The sequence below is a fragment of the Fusarium fujikuroi genome, chromosome FFUJ_chr01, assembly GCF_900079805.1.
Source record: "Fusarium fujikuroi IMI 58289 draft genome, chromosome FFUJ_chr01".
Classification (NCBI taxonomy): Eukaryota; Fungi; Ascomycota; class Sordariomycetes; order Hypocreales; family Nectriaceae; genus Fusarium; species Fusarium fujikuroi.
In genome coordinates, this window is record NC_036622.1 from 4845436 (window position 1) to 4866988 (window position 21553).

Sequence of the window (21553 nt, forward strand, 5' to 3'; positions counted from 1 at the left end):
AATCATCCAAAATGTTATAGGCAGGCAGTTGAGAGATATTGATAGATATCGTAGCCAAGTCGCTAATCATTAGGGTGGATGTCCAAAATATGAGCCCCCTACTACTAAGGTAAGTCAACCACATAAATCCTAGGTGTGTACATCATTATCTGGCTATGTTCAGTCCAAGCCAATAGGCGCACAAAGTCTATAAAATGCTCCCAATATTTGCATCCATAAGTATAGTGCGCATGCGTGCTCCGTAAACTCCGTCCAAGCAATTGATAGATTACTTTGCAAACCATGGGAACTTCTTCTTAGGCGGCTCAGCGAAATTCCCTGAGCCACTTTCGACTTGCACACTTCGCTGATAAATATCCTGCATGACGCCGTTAGTTTGTGTCCTTGAGGGATGATGCAACTGAATTCTTACCTCTTCATCCGTTGGCATGCGACAACCCAGAATCAGTTCTCTTGCAGTGTCGTGCTTGGTTAGATTTGGGTATGATGTGCTCTGGCTCTTCATGATTGGTAACAGGACCTCTCCCAGAACCTCAAACTTCTTCCAATTGATGCGATCTCCATCCGTACCAACGAATGTTCTGCTTCCCTCCTCTGCTGACACCAAATCTCTTCGATGAAGGGGAATGAAAGGAATCCGGGGGAGGGAAGAATTTTCCCAGGCTAGACGGTAGGCGAAATGACTCTTCTGGGTTCCCATCAATATGCCCAACCGCGCAAACCGCTTTTGGACTTCTGCTGGTACTAGTGTTCTCGTCTGATTTAATCGATGAATGGCCGTTCCGTTCACACCTGCTAGTATGGCCGCCAACCCATTGTAGTTGTTGAGTTGCCGCAGCTTCAGTGAAATATTCATGAACTTCTCTAATATTAGCGCTCGATGCTTGGCCTTGTCCCGCAACAGAATCATGTTGGCAACCCATTTGGCAACATGATTGAAATGGTTGATCATTCGATTCACATTCCGTAAACTCTTGCAACGCTCCTTTTGGGACGCAGATAGGCTGACATGTCGAACGAAATCGCGTATTCGAATTGAGGAAAACATGATCCAATCGATTCTCGTCAGCTCGTCCGCAACATCATCGTCGGGGATGTCCATGAATATATGGTAACGGAATTTGTTCATAGGTAAGTTGTCCGTAGGTTCCAGGTTGCTCGCGGCTCTCTCGTAGTCCTCAAATGTATGGAAATGCACCTGGCTCGAGACACTGCTGCTTCTGTCCGCAAGAGAGACCTCTGAGCTTCCAGATGGTCTCACGTCCAAGTCCGACTCCACAGTCAACACACTCACACCCGACGACAGCTCGTTCATGTCCTTTGACAAGATCTCACTTGCGAGCTTATCGCTAGTCTCGTCCGAGTTTGCCCAACCTGTATCGTCGTCTTCCACGACATTGAATTGAAGGTGTCGTCGCATATGTTGCGCTGCGATTGAGAAAATCGGCTCTGTACTCAGATGCCTGATAAACTCCTCCAGGTTTCGTCTAGTTTGAGGACGGGCGAAGTCGCCGGGGTAAAGTGATACCCATTTCGCGACTACCTCAATAATTCGGAGCTGCGTGGCTGTCTTGGAAAGGTAATGCGCTGTCTTATCGTCTCTCACTTTATCCAGTCGGGTTAAAATGGCAGTAAATAGCTCACCAGGAGCTGCAAACTTGCGATAAAGACAGAGAAAAACATCAGAGAAGTTGTTGTCGATTCTTGTTAAGCGAGGAGCAAGAAGTCGATCAACTAGCTCATCGAATGTTACGCCTGCCATCTTCGCTTGCTTATCCAGCGTGTTATCGTCATTTCTTTGAAGTATCGGGATGTCATCTGAGTATCGGTAGGATTCTGCATCAGACTCATCCACATCCAAGAACGAATCGGTACTGGGTCTGTCGAGTCGAATGCCAGGAGTCCTCAACATGTTATTGAGTGTTTGCGCTTGGCCCAGTTCTCCTGCCTCGGGATTCGAGCTGGCTGTATGACCTTGCCTGGGGCTGCGAGACGATTGCGCCCGGTAGTTTTCGTTAATTGGTGGATTGGAGAAACCCTTGAGTAAAGAGAAATCGGAGCTTGCTCGGCTATGTTTGCTATGTTGGCTAATGGGGCGCCCGGTGCCTACGTCGGGAGCTTCCAGATTGGCAGCAGACTGCGCTCGCCTGCGCGAGAACGTTTCACCATTTTCTTCTACACCATAGTTAGCAAGAGTCTGTCGGTGATATCTTCCTCGTGCACTCGCCTCTTCTATGGGTTATTGCGGCCCTCAAGATGGTGTGGAGGCACGTTTTGGCAACATCAACGTCATTTGAGGAGATTTTGTAGGTTGAAACACAAGATTTAAAGAGTTGATGATTCGCAATGGCTTCGGCATTGACCTGCCATTCAGCTTCAGGGGTTTCACATTTGCAAGCCACCAGACTAGCGGGTAAACCAGAGTTCGTGAGAGCCGCTAGAATTGTACATTTAGTATAGCCTCAACCGTTCAAACAGATGGATTTCATACCCAATGTCTGAGGTAGTTCACGCACGGATTCATGATTGGTGACATCATATAATATAAGAGCAGCATCGACGCGGGGGACGATATGCCCATTGATCTGTTTTGGCCACTGGATGGGCTGCGTAGGGTTCAATTCGAAATACTCCAGGTCCAGCTCGAGTAGAGTTACGGCGTGAGAGTTGTTGTCGACCAGCATGCGGACGCTGGAAGCATTCGAGATGGGTGGGCGAGACAGGCCTAAGACCCGCTGGACAAAGGAAGATTTGCCAACGCCGGTAGAACCGATGACGGCAATGTTGAAACTTTCCATAGTCGGTGGTGCTTGGGACTGTATAGCGTCAAGCTGTGGTCAGCCATCTGTCGCAAAACTGCCTCTACCATCCAAACCCCGGATGACCGTTTGTTGAGCAACGCTGCCCCGCGATAGCTAGGGTGGGGCCGCATGTGATGGAACATGGTTACATACCCAGTACGAAGAGGGTGTAGCGGTCAAAGATTCTCGTCGTGGAGGCGGCCAGTATTGGCTTGATTCGTTATCATCGCTGTCGGGCTTCACTTTCTTTCCGCCGCCGCTTTTGCGCTTGGCTTGCTTGGCCGCTTTGCCGAAGTTGTGCCCCTTTGTGTCGTGAAAAAGATGCTCGTGGTCCTCGTCTTCTAGCGATTGGTAGACCGAACTGCCATCAGATTGGTCCTCGTCCTCGGAAACTGCAGCAGCTTGAACGGCCGGGTCGTAGGTCTGGAAGAAGGGGTCGTCAATAATTGAACCGACAGAATCTCGATGGCCGTTGGCCGGGGCTGAAGGATCGGAGTCGCTCTCGATGTCGGGGTCTATGGATGTCGGGCCTGAAGCGGCAATGCCTGAAGTTGGGTGAGCAGTCTGTGAGTCAACATGATTGGGTTGCATTGTCGCAACTTCAGCGACTAGGCTGAGTGGTAGAGATAAACATGGACGGGATAGACTCGATGCCAGCAGGCGCAAATGGCAGATGGAGGGACCAAATCCTTGCGGGGATGGAAGAACTCGTGGAGCTTGCTTGACTAAGGTAGGGTAGCTACAGCAGGGGTTCAAACCCGTAGTAGGCTGTATGAGGGAGAGAATGGAGAAGGGATGAAAACACTCGAGGTCTGAGTAACGAGAAACGAGAAGGCACTAAATGAAGGGCGAAATGCTAGCAAACAAGGGAGGGAGAAGAATTTACCGTACCTTAGGGACTGACAAGACTTGCACTGTACTGTGTTGTACAGTACCGTGCTTGGGAAACCAACGGAATAAATTGGTTCGATGTCCAATTGGTGGCAGTTTGGCGATCTAGTGAGAGGGATGGATGGATGGATGGATGGATGGATGCGCAGATACCGCGGAAACAAGCACTGCGTCCTTTGAGTAACAGCCAGCAGGTGAGACAAATTGAACGGGTATCTTGAATTAGTATAAGCACTGAATGTTCAGAACGACAAAGATTGGAGTCCTATCAGCTCTTGTCTCGAGGTACACGCCAGGCCACCACCTGTTCTGAGGCAATACCCAATAGAGGCACCAAGACACAGAGTTGAGACACCCAACTCGGAGTACTCGAAACCTATTCGAAACCCATCGTGTTAGTCCAATTCGACCAACCTTAAGCCATAGAGCGGAAGCCAAGAGCGTTTACACAACGGGATAATGCACGGCATTCCGGCTGCAAGCGGGAGAACTACCTAATACTGTGCAACCACGTACTGCAATTGAATACTGCTGGTTGAAGCCCAACCTGGATTGGATATATCTTTGAGCAAATCTGAAGAGAAGAGCCTCGAACAGATGTCAGGAGAGGTGAGGAGAGGATGCGCTACGACGCGCTGAAGCGGACCCGGCGTCGTGGGCTGGAGAGTGGATGCGTGTGCGTACAGTATGTAGGCGGATGCAGACGCCTCTGACTCGGAACGGGAGAGAGCCACGAGGGGAAAACTCCTAAGGAACGCGTGCCCAGGAATGGACAGAGAGTATCATCAATCTTGACACCGTCAAGTTCGACTGCGCGAAATGTCGAATCTGGCACAAAGAGGGGAGAGAGCTGGAACCGAGCCACAGGCTCGGAACAGGGAACGTTTTAGGAGCGGATGTGATGGTCTAAGGTACGGTACGGGAGACTTAGTTGGGCAGGCTATTTCCAGTTAAGGAAACTGGGTTCTAAGCGCTGCGTTATGCAGGACTCGGGCAAGTCAACTAATAACTCACTCATTTCTCGGCGTTGTTCTGAGGACTGACTTAAATTGTGTGCTGAAGATCAACGGTAATAGCAACCATCCCTAACAATATAACAGGCCCAAAAAGAATGCGGCACGGTATCGGCATCGGCGCGGCACGAAACGGTTCCTGGAACGCAAACAAAGGGTCTTTGTCCTTAACTGAGACAGTCAGCAACTCTCTGCTTCTATGTAAAGGACCTCGAACCAAAATTTCCCAAGACTGACTGGCCTTCGGGGCTTCTTGGTTTCCACGCACTCTAATTGCACATCTCCCCATGATCCAATCCCGCGTTCTGTGTTGGCGCTTTGTTGCCCATTGGCCAGTGCACAAATAACCAACAGGGCCTTACCTGGCACTGGATCATTCTAGACAATCATAAGACTCACGTTCAGTTATACCAGTTCCTGGTTTGATAGATAACCACTTCAGCCAGCCACGAGGAAGTGGTGCTGACAATGGATCCTGGTACAGAGTATACAGAGCACCCATCATGTTGCCTCTGCCTTACACATGGTCTTGACATCCAGGACATCCAATAGCGACTGTTTAGACCTCGCTCACTCATCCCCAACCCTCGCCTACCAAGCCACCTTAAGGGACTTGAATTAGTAACCTACATTGGACACCACAAGATTCCAGCTCTTCACAGACGGACCTCATGGATGCCACGCAACTTGCTATAGTCTGAGGCAACGGGCGCTACACAGTACGGGGCCATGGATGCACCTGGCCCATTCGGCTCTCATCATTTGTCATTATCACCGTCTTCCATATTCCTCACCGGGTCCCTTCGCGGTCGATGCATGCATTGTTCATACATTATGAGTTTGAATCCTCTAAAATGATAAAGTCACATGAGGATGATTTGTTATTTCTATGAATCCTTCAGCTTCAGTATTTGCTCCTAGAGAGGCATTCCTCAAGCCAGTCGACACTTGGACACAATCAGAACTTTGGTGCCGTGTTCTATTCTCCGACCAAGTTCAAAGCTCAAACGGTTGACTGAGATCTGGAAGCGTATGGGGATAAAGTACAGAATTTGTAAGAGGACGTATCGTCGACACCAAGCTGCCATATGTGATCCACGGCTTTGACTGCTCATTACGAACAGTTCTCAAGACACTTCTCTGTTGTTGAGATGGAAAGAAAACAAGGCAGATCGGTCCGGTTCCCCAACAGGCACCTTCCAGAGAGCATAATAGCTGACATATCTGAAGACGTTGGTTGTTATTGGCGCCTGTCCGTATCCGTATCGTAATTATAGGACCAGAGGATATTCAAACTAGCAGCTCACAGCATCCGTTCACTGGCTTTAAGGACGCGATTCATGAGATAACACCAACGAATAAACTTTGGTGGTTCGCAACTAACAGACTCGACTACACAATCCGCCTGGTACATATTATCATCTGGCCAACTAGCAGACTGATACAGGAATACGTCATTTTTCAGTTTAGTAGCGGATTGTCAACATATCTTTCACTTACCAGAACTTTTGCTGCACAGTCAAGTACACATGATTGTGAGCACAAGTAGGATAGGATCTTGCTCCGCCAACAAAGGGAAAGAAAGGAACGACTATAAGATATAACGACTCGACAATATGCCATGCAAAGCACTGTTTAGATCAGATTTGCTATACAGAGCCAAATATCTCGGCCGAAAGCTATGGGAGACGAGGCCAATCAATATTATCCATCAGATTTCATGCTATTCCCATCAACCAATAACTCGGCAACGGCGAAAACCGACAGAAAGGTTACGGTACTGGCAAGTCTGCCAGAAGACCCTTCAAGCACGCTTTGGGCTCTTGCAAATACTCCGAGAGACGTTGTTCTCACCCGTGTCTGGTTCTAGTCATTATAAGTCACAGCCGGCTTGGCACATTCCTGTGACCCAAAGCGGGAGCTCTTAACTCGGAAAACGCACGAGCCGTCCTACGAGTCCTGTCAAGTGTCAATGGATTGTACCCGCAAAGTGTAGCGCCGCCGTCTGCCAAGTTGGGGAATCCAAAGTGAAATCCCAGTTCTCCCAGTGAGCTGCAAGTTTGTCCGTGCTAGATGATGGGGTCTGTTCAGGGACAAACCATGTATGGCGATCATAGAGGTAAATCAATGCCGGATCTGCATCTTTGAGTGAAGAAACTCTGACATATTTGATCCTTTTGGACTCGACTTTTCAAAAAGGCACTCAAAGATATTGAGTGGCCGTTTTCTTAGTTGAGTGGTACTCAAATCTCTGTTGGTTCGACTCAGTGCCCTTGCAGTTCTGGCCCCTTCGACTGGAATTCCATCCACGTCAACACCATTCCCTGGCTAGAGGATGTTCGGCCACTTCGAGACCCAAGGCATGTCGCCGTGCCAAATCCCTGGAGAATTGAAATGCCCAGTCTTTGATGACCTCCACATGTTCGTGACATTGGCTCTGTCACGAGACCCAATGACTGCTTCAATGTCTTACCAAAAACCCTGAATGACGTTGGATCAGCCCATGTAGCTGGATCCTCCAAGAATCTACCAAACGTCCTGTTTGTGTGGACTATTTCTAAAGCAGCCATATCCGAGAATAGGGTTTTTGTGGAATACTAGGTTGGAGAAGTTGTCCCCTTTCGGCGATCAGGAACGCAGGCGACATTAGTTGATCATAACAAAGGGACCAAATTAAGCTCTGGCGGGACCAGCTCACCCAGCCCGCCGTCGAGTTGCGAGCCAGTTACGCCACGATGGCGCTTCTGGTTGATAGATGCCCACTCATCGCGGACAGCTTCATAGTTTTCCTGAGTGGGCCAGGCCTGGAGTCCAGGGCAAACATGCTTTGCCAAGGAACTGTAGCCATGACGACGTTTACATTTCGTTGTGGTAAGAGACATTTATGTCGCCGAGATCCCCAACATCCACTAAGTACGTTCAAAGACTATTTCAAGCTTTCCTATATAGTCAAAGAATCGTAAAACGCAGGCTTGCTTGTTGATATCACATTACCTACCAGTGGCCAGCAACCCTGCAGCAATCATACTGGCATTCAATCCCCTAGGATCCCATCCCATATCTCCTTCTCCAAGCCCGTCACCGAGTTTGCCCAGCATGACTACAACAATGCTGTACGCGACGGGCATTTCAATGGAGGAGCCAAGTCATCGGTTTTCGCCCACGACAGTGGCTCCTGGGAAACCCAGGCATCGACCAAAAGCCTTACAGATCCAGCCACTGGACCCCAGCGAATTGAGCGCGAAGTTAAACGATATTTCAGTCGAGCACGAAGGCCAGCCTCGTCGTCCAGTCCACACAGAGGACTCACTCCGCCCCCCATTATCTGCCACAAGTATGGGTGCCCTGTCTCCCCGGACTATTCAGACAACACATGCATTGCCATCGATTCCAACCCCTGTCTCATCAAGAGTCTTCAGGAAAGAGAAGACTGATGATAAACTCAGTTCACCTTTGTCTGCAAAGCCGCCACGCCGTGGCAGCTTTTTTGACGCCTTCCACTTCAGAGGCTCGAACTACAGTGATGAGACGCAGAAGCAAACAGAAAAGGATGTTCAGAAGCCTGCTCGTTACAGGCATGTCCCTCAGGTGGCAGCGCAACAGTTTGCTCGCACTACAACAGTCGAGCCCCTCACTCAGAAAGCTTCATCCAAAGGAATGAGGCCTGCTCCCGGCCCCCACTCTATGAACAATGGCACCATATCGCTGCAAGAGTACAATAGCCAGTATAGAAGAGCACAGAGTCTTTGCAGCGGAAGACCAACTAGCGCCAGCAACGTTGCGAGGACGGGAGGCACTGAGCTGGATAAAGTGTCAACGCAACGCAAGAGACAAACAGCCCGTAATTCCATGCTCTGGAATGTCAATGGACCTGAGTTGTCACGAAGAATGAGCACGGGTAACATGCAGCCTCTGCCTCAACCCCGGCGTGATTCAATAGGTACGGGTGTCGGGGGCTTTCAAGGGAACGCCGCATCATCTGTGAGACGGGGATCCGCGAGTTCGTCAGGTTTCTCCGATGCATCACCCTTTGTACGCGAGTCTGGCCCAGCAACCCCTTTCAAGCAAGAGTTTGGTATCAACACTTCGCCTAACCGTCGAGGGTCTGAGACTAGTGCAGCCACTTCTGGTTCGCGGAGAGGTAGTTTTGTGAACATCCCCAACCCGCAGCACGCGGCTGAGATACACAGGGTGGACTGGTCTCAGAGTGACCAACCAGTCAAGGTCCGACGAGATTCGAAGTGGGGAGGCCTCAAACATCGAAAGACTAGTTTGAGCCAGCAGAAGCCCAACGCTGAGGACCAGGGCTCCAATTTTACCAAGACGAGCTCACAGTCATCTATTTCTCCAAAATCGCCCAAGTCGGGTTTCTTGAAGCGATTCATGCATTAGCGAGGGAAAGAATGCGAATGACAGGGGGGATTTGGCGAGCGGATGATATACAGACAACTCACCAATGAGTATTGTAACATAATGACCAAATATTAAACATGAAGGAGAATATTTATATATGACCTCCGCAATCAAAAAAGTATCTTCAGTGTCATGTGAGATGTGATTGGAACCAAAGAGGAAATCTAACGCTTTTCTTGCGCCATCAAGCGTTCGATAAGTTTTGTATCCTCTTGTGCCATTTTCTGCCGAATGATATTGTCGACGTCCGTCTGTGCACTCTCGGTGTTCATCAAGTGAAGGATAAGTTCTGAATACTCGCGTATAGCGTCGCCCTGCTCACCGTCCGCGCGACGAGCCTTGCGCAGAGCCTCTTTTCCGTTCTGAATACCAACGTCATGGTTCCAAGCTTCTTGCTTTGGTGGCAGGCCCTTGAGGAGCGAGGCGGGGATGGCAGGCTTGGTCTCAGGAGGTGGAAGCGTGGCAGCATCTATTTTGCGGAGCTGGTCGGGAAGGCCTGGATATTTGCGAAAGAGAAGGCGAAGTTTCTCTGAGCTTTCGAGAGCCTGAAAGGGATTCGAGGGGTCGGGGAGCTGATGCAGTGATGTTGCTTGCGACTCGGAGAGTGCCGACTGAGGCGCTGTTGGTGTCGGTGCTGGTGCTGGCTCGGGATCAGGAGGGTGATTTTCGCGATGGATCTTGTTGCAAGCAACAGAACAACTTTGGTAATGGTCAGCCACCGACTGCGGTAACAACTGAGTTGTGAAGCTTACTATGGAAGGCGACATCTTGGACATTTGTATTTTGGGGGATTTACTTCACATACACCACATAGTGAAGGGTCTGGTTTTGTTGTCGCATCATCGCCATCTTTTGCTTCAGCTTGTGAGGTTGGCGTAGTAGTATCTTCTGGGTGCTGGGCTGGTAGATCGTTTATTCCCTGAGTTGGTTCTGACATTGTGATATCCTATGCGACCGAGTAGGTATGAACGTAAGGTACCGTAATTAAGGTGAAAGGAAGCTAATGTGATGGAACCTAAGGGTAAGGTAAAGGTACTTACTGTACGGTGTACGAAAGTGAGAAAAGGTACAAAAAGTTTCAGTTCCAAGGGGTCTATCGCCCCGCGTTATTACCCGCTTGACATTTTGGACCCCAGCAATTGCAAGCCGAAGGAAAAAGAAAGAAAACAAAAAAAATCGACGTAGAATGTTGGTCCGTGCGCATTCATCGGGACTTTAAATTTGCCCTTGCATCATAGGTAGCTCACGCATTACTAATGCTCGGACCTATCACGGCTAGGTGAGTGAGTTTAAGCAAGCAAGCACAAGTTGGAGCGGCGAAAAGTTGCTATAGCATACCCGTCAACGCCGAAACTAGCCTGTCTTCCTTTCCAATTTATTTCTCAACAAAGCCCGTTTTCTTGCACCTTGACCTCTTATTGGAGTCGAATCGGTAGCATCCTTTCTTCGACATATCTATCTTCAAAGCCTACGTCATGGCAACTTCAAGAGCCATGTCACGGACATTGGCCGCTGTCGCTCGGCCCGTCGCAGAGACATCTTGCCGAGGAATTCAGCGATGGACTCGTTCAATCAGCACCGTCCGGCCACAACTTCTTGCCGGTCCGTACGCTACACGTCCCCTTGCACAGCGACAGCGCAATATTCCAACAACCATACCAAGCCTCGCCGGTGTCGGTAGCGGGATCCGAACCATCTTCATCCAGACGGAGAACACCCCGAACCCAGATGCCCTCAAGTTCCTACCGAACCATCGAGTTGTGCCTGAGGAGCTGTCTACACCTTTTATCGAGTATCTCAACCCCCGAGCAACCATTTCTCCGCCATATACTTCTCCACTCGCTGCCAAGCTCATGAATATCGATGGAGTTACATCGGTATTCTACGGCGCCGATTTCATTACTGTTACGAAGGCTGCAGATGCCAATTGGGCACACATTCGACCGGAGATCTTTGCCCTCATCACAGAAGCGATCACTGCAGGTGAGAAGATCGTCACTGTCTCCGAACGCCGAGAGGGTGAGGCCGCTGCGGCCGAGGAGGAGGATAGCCTTGCGTACAACGAAGACGACAGTGAGGTTGTTGGTATGATCAAGGAGCTTCTTGAGACACGAATTCGACCAGCTATCCAGGAGGATGGCGGCGACATAGATTTTCGAGGTTTCGACGACGAGGGTTATGTGCATCTCCGACTGCGGGGTGCCTGTCGTACGTGCGATTCAAGCACTGTCACTCTCAAGAATGGAATTGAGGGCATGTTGATGCATTATGTAGGTTCTCCATTATGGCTTACACCGTACTGTCTTGGGCTAACATAACTTCCAGATTGAGGAGGTAAAAGGTGTCAAGCAAGTGATGGATCAGGAGGAGGAAATTGCTCTGCAGGAGTTCGAAAAGTTTGAGGAAAAGCTCAGGCAACAAAAGGGAGCCGCCAGCTCGGCAGCGTAGAATGGCTAAAACAAGGATTATCCTTATATGTATGATATTTTGGAGGCAATTTGATGATACCCACGGAATCTAGTCCCTCGCCTATCTCACTACTGTAAAGCGCTTGGGGAATGCTTCTAATCACGATTCGACGTTCGGACCAAGACTTCTTGTGATTGATTGGAAATGCGCATGCACGGCATATCGGCCCTGTGGCCTTTTTTTGAGAGCGGAGGTGCTTTGCGCAGTATCGGATCTAGCTGAGGGCTAATCCCAACTGAAAATAGAGCATATAACCCAATTGAACAAGCCAGGGATAGTTGCATCACGAGAATGCCGCTGCTACCGTGCTATGCCCATTACTGCAGGAGCTCTCGAGATGGACAACAGGATTTCCAGAACAGATCGGATTAGTCGACGTTTCGCTGTTTGAAGCGAATGGGTTGGTGGAAGAAGAGATCGGAGATCAGCCTAAAGCTGACGCTTTGGGAACATTGTTGCGAGAGAAACGACACCTTCACCATGCCAGCAGTGTTAGGAGGTCGTACTGCCCGCGTGCGCTTTGACGAACACTGGCTGTAGGGAACTGGGTTGTTTCGTATACGATCCATATATCACAAGACAGCCACCTTTTATGTATGTATAGGTAGACTCGCTATTGACAAATCGAACTGGGGTGCCGTGTCTGGATTGGACAGTGAGCATCTGACTTTGACATGTCCGTAGTGTGATGTTTCGAGGAGTCTATAAGTGCACCGGGATGTTCCAAAGGAATATCATCCGTAAGTCGTTGGGGTATTGGCGGGGTTTCAAATTACCGTCAACGAGTCTCATACGCGGATGTAAATGCAGATGCGGGCGCGTTGATCTCGCTACCTCCTTGCTTGTCTTTGTACGGTCAACAATGCATGGACATCAATTGACAGCAGCCTTCCAGGAAAGACTGGATTGAGAAGTTGGCAGCTGACTTTACGAGATTTCGGATGTTCTTATGACTTTGGATTGTCGAAAAAAGATCCGCAAAGAGCTGTAGGGGACCCCAGCAGCGATACACCATCCCCCACAAACATTGACTACCTATACCTGGTCCACCAAGACTTTGGGTCTTCGGGTCTTTGGGAAACACACGCTAGATGGTATGGATCCGAAGAAAATGCGTCGCGAAATGCTCGAGTACACTGCAATTGGCCCGGTTGGCGCGATCTGGAAGCTCTCGGGCAGGGTTTATTTTCGGCGTAACACTGTCTCGAAAGAGTAACGTTGGGTCAGATAATAAACTACGGATACGGGAATTGGATATTGAATTTGGACCCGCCGACAGCTCCAACTGCTGGATTAGCCGTACCAGTTAAGAGCCGCCCTGAGTACCCTTGGCTCCGCCGGGAGAATGTCACAAGTCGATGTCGACGAGATTCTGCGTTCCGGTTGTGGATGGACATGCAGGGCCGGAGAGCCGCCGGCATCATTATCATGATGCAGTACCTAAGTAAACTAATAGCGAAAGAAGGCCCTGCAGTGATATGCCGGGAGCCCTTGAGGATGACCATGTAGGTATCTCTCCTCTCTGGTCTGGCCTCCAAGTACAATCAAGCACAGTACCTACCCATAGGTAGGCATGGGCCGGATATCTATCCAGAAGAAGCTTGTGAAGCGACCGGCAAAAAGCTGGAGAATGAATTCAACCGCGAATTGAACTTAGCTGAAGAGAAGCCACTTTGCACTAGAAGCCCGTTGCAGTGGGATGGCGTCTTGGGATTCTCGGATCCTGTTTCTGTGATTGGCGCGGGAGTCGATATGCAGTGGGTGATACAGCCTCCACCGAGGCAAACCCCACAATCCCCTCATACCTAGTGAGCGACGTGCGAGAGCTGTTGGCGTGTCCGGATCTCGAGGCCCTGCGTTATTGTTTCAACGTGGGGAATCAGTTTTGCCTTGGTACCAGGCAACCAAACATATACCAGGCGATAGCAGAGCGCATGACCCCAAATTTTCTCCGTGGGAGAAATGGGTATGATTTAAAAAGACCCTTTGCGCCTCGCTCTGCGGGTTCGTTCCCTCGACTTGTGTCTTCTTTAAGCCTTTCTTGAACTCAAACGTCTCATAGCACCGATATCAGACTCCAGTCGTACGAAGTAAAACACACACATCGCCCACCATGAGCCCTTCAGCAGTCGAAGGAAACGGGGTCTCGGATGTCAAGACGACTCTCAAGCCTAACATTGGCGTTTACACCAACCCCAATCATGACCTCTGGGTAACGGCTGCTGAACCCTCTGCTGAATCCGTCAAGTCCGGCTCCGACTTGAAGCATGGCGAGGTCAGTGTTGCTATCCGCAGCACTGGTATCTGCGGGTAAGTTGCCGTCAATCATGTTCTGACCCCGCCTCAATTAGAACAACCACTGACCGGGTTATAGCTCCGATGTTCACTTCTGGCATGCTGGCTGCATCGGTCCTATGATCGTGGAGGGCGACCACATCTTGGGCCATGAGTCGGCCGGCGAGGTCATCGCCGTGCACCCTTCTGTCAGCAATCTCAAGGTTGGCGACCGGGTCGCTGTCGAGCCAAATATCCCCTGCGGTACCTGCGAGCCCTGCCTTACTGGCCGATACAATGGTTGTGAGAGCGTCCTGTTCCTGTCAACACCACCTGTTCCTGGCATGTTGCGCCGATATATAAACCACCCGGCTGTCTGGTGCCATAAGATTGGAAACATGTCGTTTGAGAACGGCGCTCTCCTCGAGCCCCTCAGTGTTGCCCTTGCTGGCATGCAGAGGGCCCAGGTCGCCCTGGGAGACCCCGTCCTGATTTGCGGTGCTGGACCTATCGGTCTGATCACCCTTCAGTGCTGTGCCGCCGCAGGTGCTTCTCCTATCGTCATCACGGACATTTCAGAGAGCCGGTTGGCATTTGCTAAGGAGCTCTGCCCTCGCGTGATTACACAAGGTTGAGCGACTGTCAGCTGAGGACTCCGCCAAAGCGATTGTTAAGAGCTTTGGAGGCATTGAGCCCAGTGTTGCTCTGGAGTGTACCGGTGTCGAAAGCAGTATTGCCGCTGCCGTCTGGTCAGTGAAGTTTGGCGGCAAGGTCTTTATCATTGGCGTCGGGAAGAACGAGATCAACATCCCCTTCATGCGCGCAAGTGTACGGGAAGTCGACATTCAGCTACAGTACCGTTATTGCAACACCTGGCCTAGAGCCATCCGCTTGGTTGAGAGCAACGTAGTTGACCTCTCAAAGCTCGTCACTCACAAGTTCAAGCTTGAGGATGCCATTAAGGCGTTTGAAACGTCTGCAGATGCCAAAAGCGGGGCCATCAAGGTCATGATCCAGAGCCTGGATTGAAGACGTGAGTAATGATCAATATAAATTTGGTGCTCGGCGTATGTTTTTGATTTCTAGGCGCGGGTCCGTTAGAAGACCGTACAAATAGCCTCTATTTGGGATATAGACATGAGAATTTGAAATTTGGTGAAGAACTGTTGGCGATGAACTGGTGAATTGAACATGAATATGAATGCTTGTGCAGCCCGATAAAACAGATGCTGGATAGGAAAATGTCGAATGCGCCACTTGGGAGCTTGAATTCAAGACAAGGAAATCAACGGATTTTGACTGCTGTCCTCAAGGAGTGCATTTGCAAAGATATAGCAGTAAAGATATGTATAATACACAATTCAATGAGGTTCTTGCCAGCTTGTAGGTAGACCATCCAGCGGCAGCGCGGCTAGCAAGTCCGAAAACGGTCTAGTGTCTCGAGCCGTCGGCTACAACCACCATCCAGCGAGTTCTTCCGAGCTTTTTTTCTCCCTCAGACGACCTCACTCAAGATCCAGACCCAGCTTCGACTCCATCAATTGACCACCCGCCGCCGGTCTTTTTACTCCACGGAGCTCCGATTTCGAATCTACGAGGCATCTCGCACTCTTTTACTGCCTGATCCGTCACCATGTCTTCTCTCGCTCGTCCCATGCTCCGTTCGCCCGCTCTCCGCGTCGCCGCCCGACGCTTCGAGAGCACCGCCGCCCAGAAGGCCACCGAGAACGCAAAGCAGGCTGCCTCCAAAGCCACCGAGAATGCTAAGTTGGCTGCCTCAAGGGCCCAGGAAGGTCTGTCGCGTGTCACAACCGCTGCTGGTCCTGCTATTGCTGGTTACGCCAAGGGCGTTGCCAGCACTCTAGGCAAGGTTGGCGGACGAACGGGCAAGGTCATCGGCTTCATTGAACGTACGTGGATCATTGCAAAAGTCACAACCGGTGGCCATTGATTGTTGACATTATAATGCAGGACAAGTCCCATTCGTCGTTTACTACTCCAAGGTCGCCCTCGAGCTGGGCAAGTTCGTTTTCCACAACCAGAAGATGAGCCCTCCGTGAGTTCACACGAGTCCTACGTATGGCGGGGCATCAACTAATTTATATCTCATAGCAACCTGGCCACCTTCCAAAACACATACCAGAGCATCATCAAGTCCATCCAGAACCGTACCATCATCCAGTCTTCTCAGAACGCTATCCAGCAGGTACGGAATATCGGTCCTGCTCAGCTCGCCGCTGGCGGTGTTGTCGCAGCTGAGGTCCTCGGCTTTTTCACCGTTGGTGAGATTATTGGACGATTCAAGCTTGTTGGCTACCGTGGCGAGGCCTCTTCCCACCACTAAATATGTCTCGCGTAGTAAGGAGCAGGAGTTGTGATGATAGATGAGTGCCGGACGATGTGATAACAAATAAGGATGAATGGGCTTTAGACTTGGTTCTCCCCGGCTGAGGACGCCTGAAAAGGGCTGGTTGGAGACCGTTTGTTTGAGGGGGAGTTGAAAACTGGGAGACTTGGGAATACCGGTCTCACCGGACCTGTGATGTTTGTCCTCTGAGCACTTTTCTTTTGTAGAACTGTACATCAACCAGCCTCTGGCGGGCTGCCCCTTCGTGGACAGCTTTCAACAATGATATTTAATAACTGTATGAGCCTTCTTGTGATGAATCAAATGCTCCTTAATTGCAATCGTCTCGGTAGCTCACATAACTTGTCATGATGTCTAGTCACCTGGGAGGGGTTAACAAATGCCTAAGACTGCCTGCCACAGTCTGATGTTACTGACTCACAACTAAGACTCTTGATGTGGTTTATTCTAGGTGGCCCAAGTTGTCTACGATCGGGATTTTCTGGAATGGGCCATTGCTATTGCTTTGCCTCGAGGCCTTCTTTTTCTTTTTAAAAGAGGAAGTTGATTTATGGAATTGTCCTTAGACATGACTGTCATTTAACTTTATACCTAACTAGGAGCAATGACAGTTGGTGAGTCCTAGAATTAAAGTTCAAGTCGAGAAATGAGTCAGTATGACTACAGATGGGCCTTCGTATAGGGGTCTTCTTAGTTTGTGGTCCCTATACTGACAATGCTGCTGAAGACTAAAGACGTCTTTCAATACGAACCTTGTTTCCTGTGCAAAAGGAAGTTGCGGTTGAAGGGGGATTCGCATGAGGAAACTTACCTTATTCCACAGCCTTACTCAACCCCACGAAATACAAGCTCACAACTTTCAAGTCCATTAAGCGTACTTTATCTATATGAATGTATGTAGGGCAAACATTCATGGAATGGCAAATGCGTGGCACAATACACTTTGAATGTATTCACATTTCTGTATGAGAGTTTGGGTCTAGTATGAGTGAGCTCTGCAAAGCTCCCAGATCGATTTGCCAGATGATACCAGCAAATGTAATTTCCTCAACCTCCTGAGCGAGTTGATATCCCACGATCCCTGAACTGAGCAAACTAGCTCACTGGGGCAGGTCTTGCGAAGGACGTGCTCAATCCTCATCTGCCATATCAACTTCTTTGTCATAGCTTGATGAACCTTGGGCTTGTCCACCACCTTCTGCTTCTGGAAATAAGGACAGATATGGGGTGTATAAGCCCTTTCTTCCGATGTTACCTCCTCCACACAGAAGAAGTGAATCAGGCGTCTAATAGACGACAGAATGACGGACCACGAGGACAGACGTGGGAGTACAGCCGCGCGCGAAAATAAGATGTGGAATATATTCCGAACGCAGGGCGATGCGGTTGAGTATTCCGTATGGTCCGGACCCTGGCCGATGCTGAAGGCCCGTTCCGACACGCGCGGACCTAGGATACTATGGAGTCCGATATTGGCCCTTGGCAAAAACGGCGTCGTTCTTACCAGCGCTTCTGCCACAACAGGTAGCAGAACCCTTGCCAGCGAAAGAGAGCGCAGATAATATGGCCCTTGGCAGATGATTGTGGCCAGGTGACCGTTATCTAGCGGTCAGATAATTTGAAAAGATCGACAGCCTTGTTCAGGATGGTGGACTGGTTGATGTGATCAAGACCCCGCCCGCTGTTGGTGATACAATTGAGAATCCTTGCCTGTTGGTGACCGTCGGTACCATGCTGCCATTGAGGTAAGGCGTGTCTTCAAATTCAAGGGGCCCCCGGATATGGCAAGCGAGAAGTACTGCAGCATTGGGAAATCGTGGTACCATTTATGGATCGTCAGGATGCAGTTGCGCGCAAAAGCGCTGGCGCCGGCGCTTGAAACCCTGTCAGTTCACCAGGCCGATTTGGATTGGAAACCATGCCATTCCCCAAATCGACGGACCGATGGCTTCACCACGCTCCTCAGCGTAATGTGCTTCGAACAATGCGCATCAGTATTGCCAAGGCTGTTCGTATTCCTTGCGTTATGCGGTGAATACCCCCCGCTTGAATGAGCATTTGGTATTACTGTTGAGGTCCGGGCTTCCTAGCCGTCCAGACATGACTGCGAAAGCGTTAATATGCCATCAAGTGTGTCGGTAGGAGGCGTTTGTAGACTCACATATTACAATAAGTGTGATAGCGCAAAACACACGTTTCGCGCTTCGCTCTCTCACATAGCTCACGGACATCCTCGGCCTCGAATCCGAGTTTCTCGATTAGGGGTTTTAAGCTCATGGCCTCCAGACTATGAGACAGTCCGATGTTGAACCATCGAGCGATTTCACGTTCATTTCGATCAGCAGACCAGGGGCAAACATAGGCCTTGATCACCTCCTGCTTGACATCTGTGAAACCTGTAGCTTCGAGCATTTGCCGATGTTCCTGCGGTATGACTCTGACACTGCGGTTGAATCGATCCATGCCGTCGAGAAAAAGCTCTGCCCACTTCACGAATGCGGAATTTGCTGGGCGTTCATCATCATCACATCGGGGTATCCAGTCAACCTCAATGTGCTCCAGGAAGCCGATGCCTGGAGTCAAGTGCCTAGTGAGGTATCAGTGTGATGCTCAAAGATATAGTTCCGAACATACTCAAAGGCATTGTGGTAGACTTGAGGCCACAAGTCCGTCTGAATACTGCCAAGTAGCATTCGCATATGAATCAAATCGCAGTCCGCCAGTAGGGGCCCCCAAGACGGTTCTTCAATGTCATACTGCTTTGGCATAAAGCCAGGGGGGATCCTATCTACATTAGCCGATGGCCTACAAAGAGCGAGTGTGAGCGAGCATACAATGCTGGTTGAATCTGATTCAGGTCTACGGCCATGATCTGAGCATCTGAGAGACATCTTCTTTAGGTCAGTAACGTGGTGATAAACGAGATCAATGGCACAGGCATTCATACTCTTCGGCCACATTGATTGCCCAGATACCTGTGCCCGTACCAATATCCATGATTCTGGGCGAGGTACGTCTGATGGGAGCTAGAAATGGCTTATTGTCTCGTGCCAGAAGGAAGACTTTATGAAATATATCCAAACGATTCAACTCTTCCTGTTGCTGGTCAGGTGGCGTACGATATTGTCATTTTCAGACGACTTACTGAGTCAATTGGAAATAAGTATTTGCCAGGTTTCCAAGAGCCATAGAAACGGCCATGTTGCCAGAACCCATCTTGAAGGTATCGCCCTTCCGACTCGTTCACGCTGCATTGCATATGTAAGATTGGCTGCCCGACAAAGAGATCTATAGCATACCTGTTTTGAGGAGGCATTACAACCATGGATGAAAACCGTCGAGGCTGCAATGTCCCAATGAAGCGCAGGGCCTTGGACGAGGGCCACAAGGCAAGGCTGCAGCAAGACGTGATTTGCCGGTGGGAGATTACGCAGGTAATCCGAGCTGCGTTTTTGAAACCAGAATGAGCCAAGTTTCTAGTTCTGGTGGAGAATATCGCTGCGAGAGTTAGCAGACGCGCGAAAGTGAAGAAGACAAGATCCACCAGGTGAAGTATAAAGAAAAAATAAAGCGAATATTGGCGAAGGAATGAACGTGAGAAGCAATGCGGGTCCGACAGAACAAGAACCTAAATATTTTCAAGGGAATGCGATAATTTGAGTTGTCAGGACAAGCCCAACATGCTTCGGGCACCTTGGGACTCGATGGGTTGTTTCAACCAAACTTGAGGATCGCCCGGGCATACACACTAACACAACCCAAAGAACCTCAGCGGCGATAAGGCTGGGAGGGCACAATATTGCAGTTGTGCTTATAGCAGCTCCTGTGGATCAAAGCAGAGAAAGCTTCATCCAATGGTGTTTATGGCCATATTTGAGTTGGCTGAGAGTCCTGGGGGAGCAGAAGGCTTGAAAAGAGAAGAGAGAGTAGGATGTCTGAGAAGCCTCAGGATGAACCCGCACAGAGGGTTTATAGTATGAACTTACCGAATATGAGCGAGTCCAGAGGCCGAAGCACGTGTATTAGAGAGACCAGAAGCCGTCCAGGAAAACGCCAGGAATGTTATGGAGTGTCGAATAAGAGGTTGAGAAGATAAATTTACGCGAATCGCAAATTCACCCGAGGTGAAACGTCGGTGTCAGGACTTGAAGATGTTGTGCTGGGCGTAGGTTGTGTATATATATATAATGCAACTGGACAGAAGACCTCCTGGATGCATTCCAATTTCAGTGCCTGTGTCGAGAATACGGCCAAGTTGGCTCACGAAGCAAGGAGATGGGAGGCGGTTGTGAGATGAAGGACTCGACTGAGTTGAGTTTGAAGACTGTAGGAGGGGTTTTTGTTCTCTCGTGATCCTCTTTTCGAGACTTGTGGACCGAAAAGTCTGAGCCCAGATGAACACCGAGTAGTTAATTGAGATAATAGAGGCTCGTAGCTGGAGGTAAACAAACGCAAAGGGCATTAAAAAGGTCATGGGCAAGAAAGAAGCCGGAAAAGATGAGGAGGAAGGTTGTTGATACTTATTGTCGCCAGCAAGAGTGTGGAGCTGGAGCGTGGGACATGGATACAGCTAAGGTACCTAGCTAACTTACAGCACCGTAGGTAGCTTAAGGCATGGAAGACAGGCTAACAGGGCAAGGCGAGGCAAGGCAGCCCTAGGCACAGCGTTAGAGGTACAGGTACGGGTACAGGTACAGAGACAGAGACAGAGACAGAGACAGAGACGGGCATGGATGGATCCAATGGGTCCTACCTAGCAGTTTAGGTGGACGTGGGACCTTGGACCTTGGACCTTGAACCTGTGGGTGTGTGCCCCTCGAGGGTTCGCCCCTCTTCATTTTTGCATTACACCCCCTGTTGAGATGACGGCTGTTGGTCGAGTCCTGCTTGTTATTTGTATTGTGATTATTATTATCATGCGCCTCGAAAAGCGGTCGAAGCCTTGTGTTACCATCCCTGGAGAATCTTTCTGGTGGCCATGAGAACACCTCAGGCAGCCCACTTCAGATTACCATACTTACTAGTAGTAACTTATCAAATGCCACTGAAGCCAGCGGCACTATTACAACTTTTGACCAGTTCGGGACTAAGATGGGTCGGGCTGAAAATAGATCAGAATCGTAAACTTGCCATTCATATTCCGATCCCCAATTTCACTAACAAGTACCAGAAAGTGGTCAAGAGGATATCCCAAAGCTTGCGCCAAGGGTGTCGCCAAAGTACCGTTCCGTATCAACATCAATCACAACCTAATGAAACCCACACACAGCTCATTCAGAGGGGCAACCAACCTCGATATCGCTGGGCTATGCTACCTACCTACC

The 21553-nt window shown here is 49.8% G+C and overlaps 9 protein-coding genes; 5 read left to right on the plus strand and 4 right to left on the minus strand.

Annotated features, from left to right (window-relative positions):
- Positions 1-268: 268 nt before the first annotated feature.
- Positions 269-3392, minus strand: FFUJ_00600 (related to aimless RasGEF (aleA); the record flags this gene model as incomplete). XM_023573112.1 has 4 exons in its annotated part: positions 269-358; positions 413-2175; positions 2492-2816; positions 2955-3392. 4 exons carry the CDS (start codon positions 3390-3392, stop codon positions 269-271), a joined length of 2616 nt encoding a protein of 871 aa, XP_023424891.1.
- A 3577-nt stretch (positions 3393-6969) lies between these two features.
- FFUJ_00599 (uncharacterized protein) lies at positions 6970-7587 on the minus strand (the record flags this gene model as incomplete). XM_023573113.1 has 2 exons in its annotated part: positions 6970-7256; positions 7404-7587. 2 exons carry the CDS (start codon positions 7585-7587, stop codon positions 6970-6972), a joined length of 471 nt encoding a protein of 156 aa, XP_023424892.1.
- Positions 7588-7801: 214 nt separating this feature from the next.
- On the plus strand, positions 7802-9097 carry FFUJ_00598 (uncharacterized protein; the record flags this gene model as incomplete). Its single annotated transcript, XM_023573114.1, has 1 exon — positions 7802-9097. The coding sequence occupies one exon, from the start codon at positions 7802-7804 to the stop codon at positions 9095-9097; it is 1296 nt and encodes a 431-aa protein (XP_023424893.1).
- A 185-nt stretch (positions 9098-9282) lies between these two features.
- Positions 9283-10055, minus strand: FFUJ_00597 (uncharacterized protein; the record flags this gene model as incomplete). XM_023573115.1 has 2 exons in its annotated part: positions 9283-9817; positions 9871-10055. 2 exons carry the CDS (start codon positions 10053-10055, stop codon positions 9283-9285), a joined length of 720 nt encoding a protein of 239 aa, XP_023424894.1.
- A 538-nt stretch (positions 10056-10593) lies between these two features.
- FFUJ_00596 (related to NFU-1 protein (iron homeostasis)) lies at positions 10594-11566 on the plus strand (the record flags this gene model as incomplete). XM_023573116.1 has 2 exons in its annotated part: positions 10594-11388; positions 11444-11566. 2 exons carry the CDS (start codon positions 10594-10596, stop codon positions 11564-11566), a joined length of 918 nt encoding a protein of 305 aa, XP_023424895.1.
- Positions 11567-13700: 2134 nt separating this feature from the next.
- FFUJ_00595 (probable L-arabinitol 4-dehydrogenase) lies at positions 13701-14890 on the plus strand (the record flags this gene model as incomplete). XM_023573119.1 has 3 exons in its annotated part: positions 13701-13897; positions 13962-14421; positions 14492-14890. The coding sequence occupies 3 exons, from the start codon at positions 13701-13703 to the stop codon at positions 14888-14890; spliced, it is 1056 nt and encodes a 351-aa protein (XP_023424896.1).
- Positions 14891-15494: 604 nt separating this feature from the next.
- On the plus strand, positions 15495-16205 carry FFUJ_00594 (related to F1F0-ATP synthase subunit G; the record flags this gene model as incomplete). XM_023573120.1 has 3 exons in its annotated part: positions 15495-15771; positions 15833-15917; positions 15974-16205. The coding sequence occupies 3 exons, from the start codon at positions 15495-15497 to the stop codon at positions 16203-16205; spliced, it is 594 nt and encodes a 197-aa protein (XP_023424897.1).
- Positions 16206-17530: 1325 nt separating this feature from the next.
- FFUJ_00593 (uncharacterized protein) lies at positions 17531-17791 on the plus strand (the record flags this gene model as incomplete). The annotated part of the gene is made up of 1 exon (XM_023573121.1): positions 17531-17791. The coding sequence occupies one exon, from the start codon at positions 17531-17533 to the stop codon at positions 17789-17791; it is 261 nt and encodes an 86-aa protein (XP_023424898.1).
- Positions 17792-18293: 502 nt separating this feature from the next.
- FFUJ_00592 (uncharacterized protein) lies at positions 18294-19554 on the minus strand (the record flags this gene model as incomplete). XM_023573122.1 has 6 exons in its annotated part: positions 18294-18333; positions 18391-18816; positions 18864-19034; positions 19177-19331; positions 19375-19477; positions 19529-19554. 6 exons carry the CDS (start codon positions 19552-19554, stop codon positions 18294-18296), a joined length of 921 nt encoding a protein of 306 aa, XP_023424899.1.
- Positions 19555-21553: the final 1999 nt, after the last annotated feature.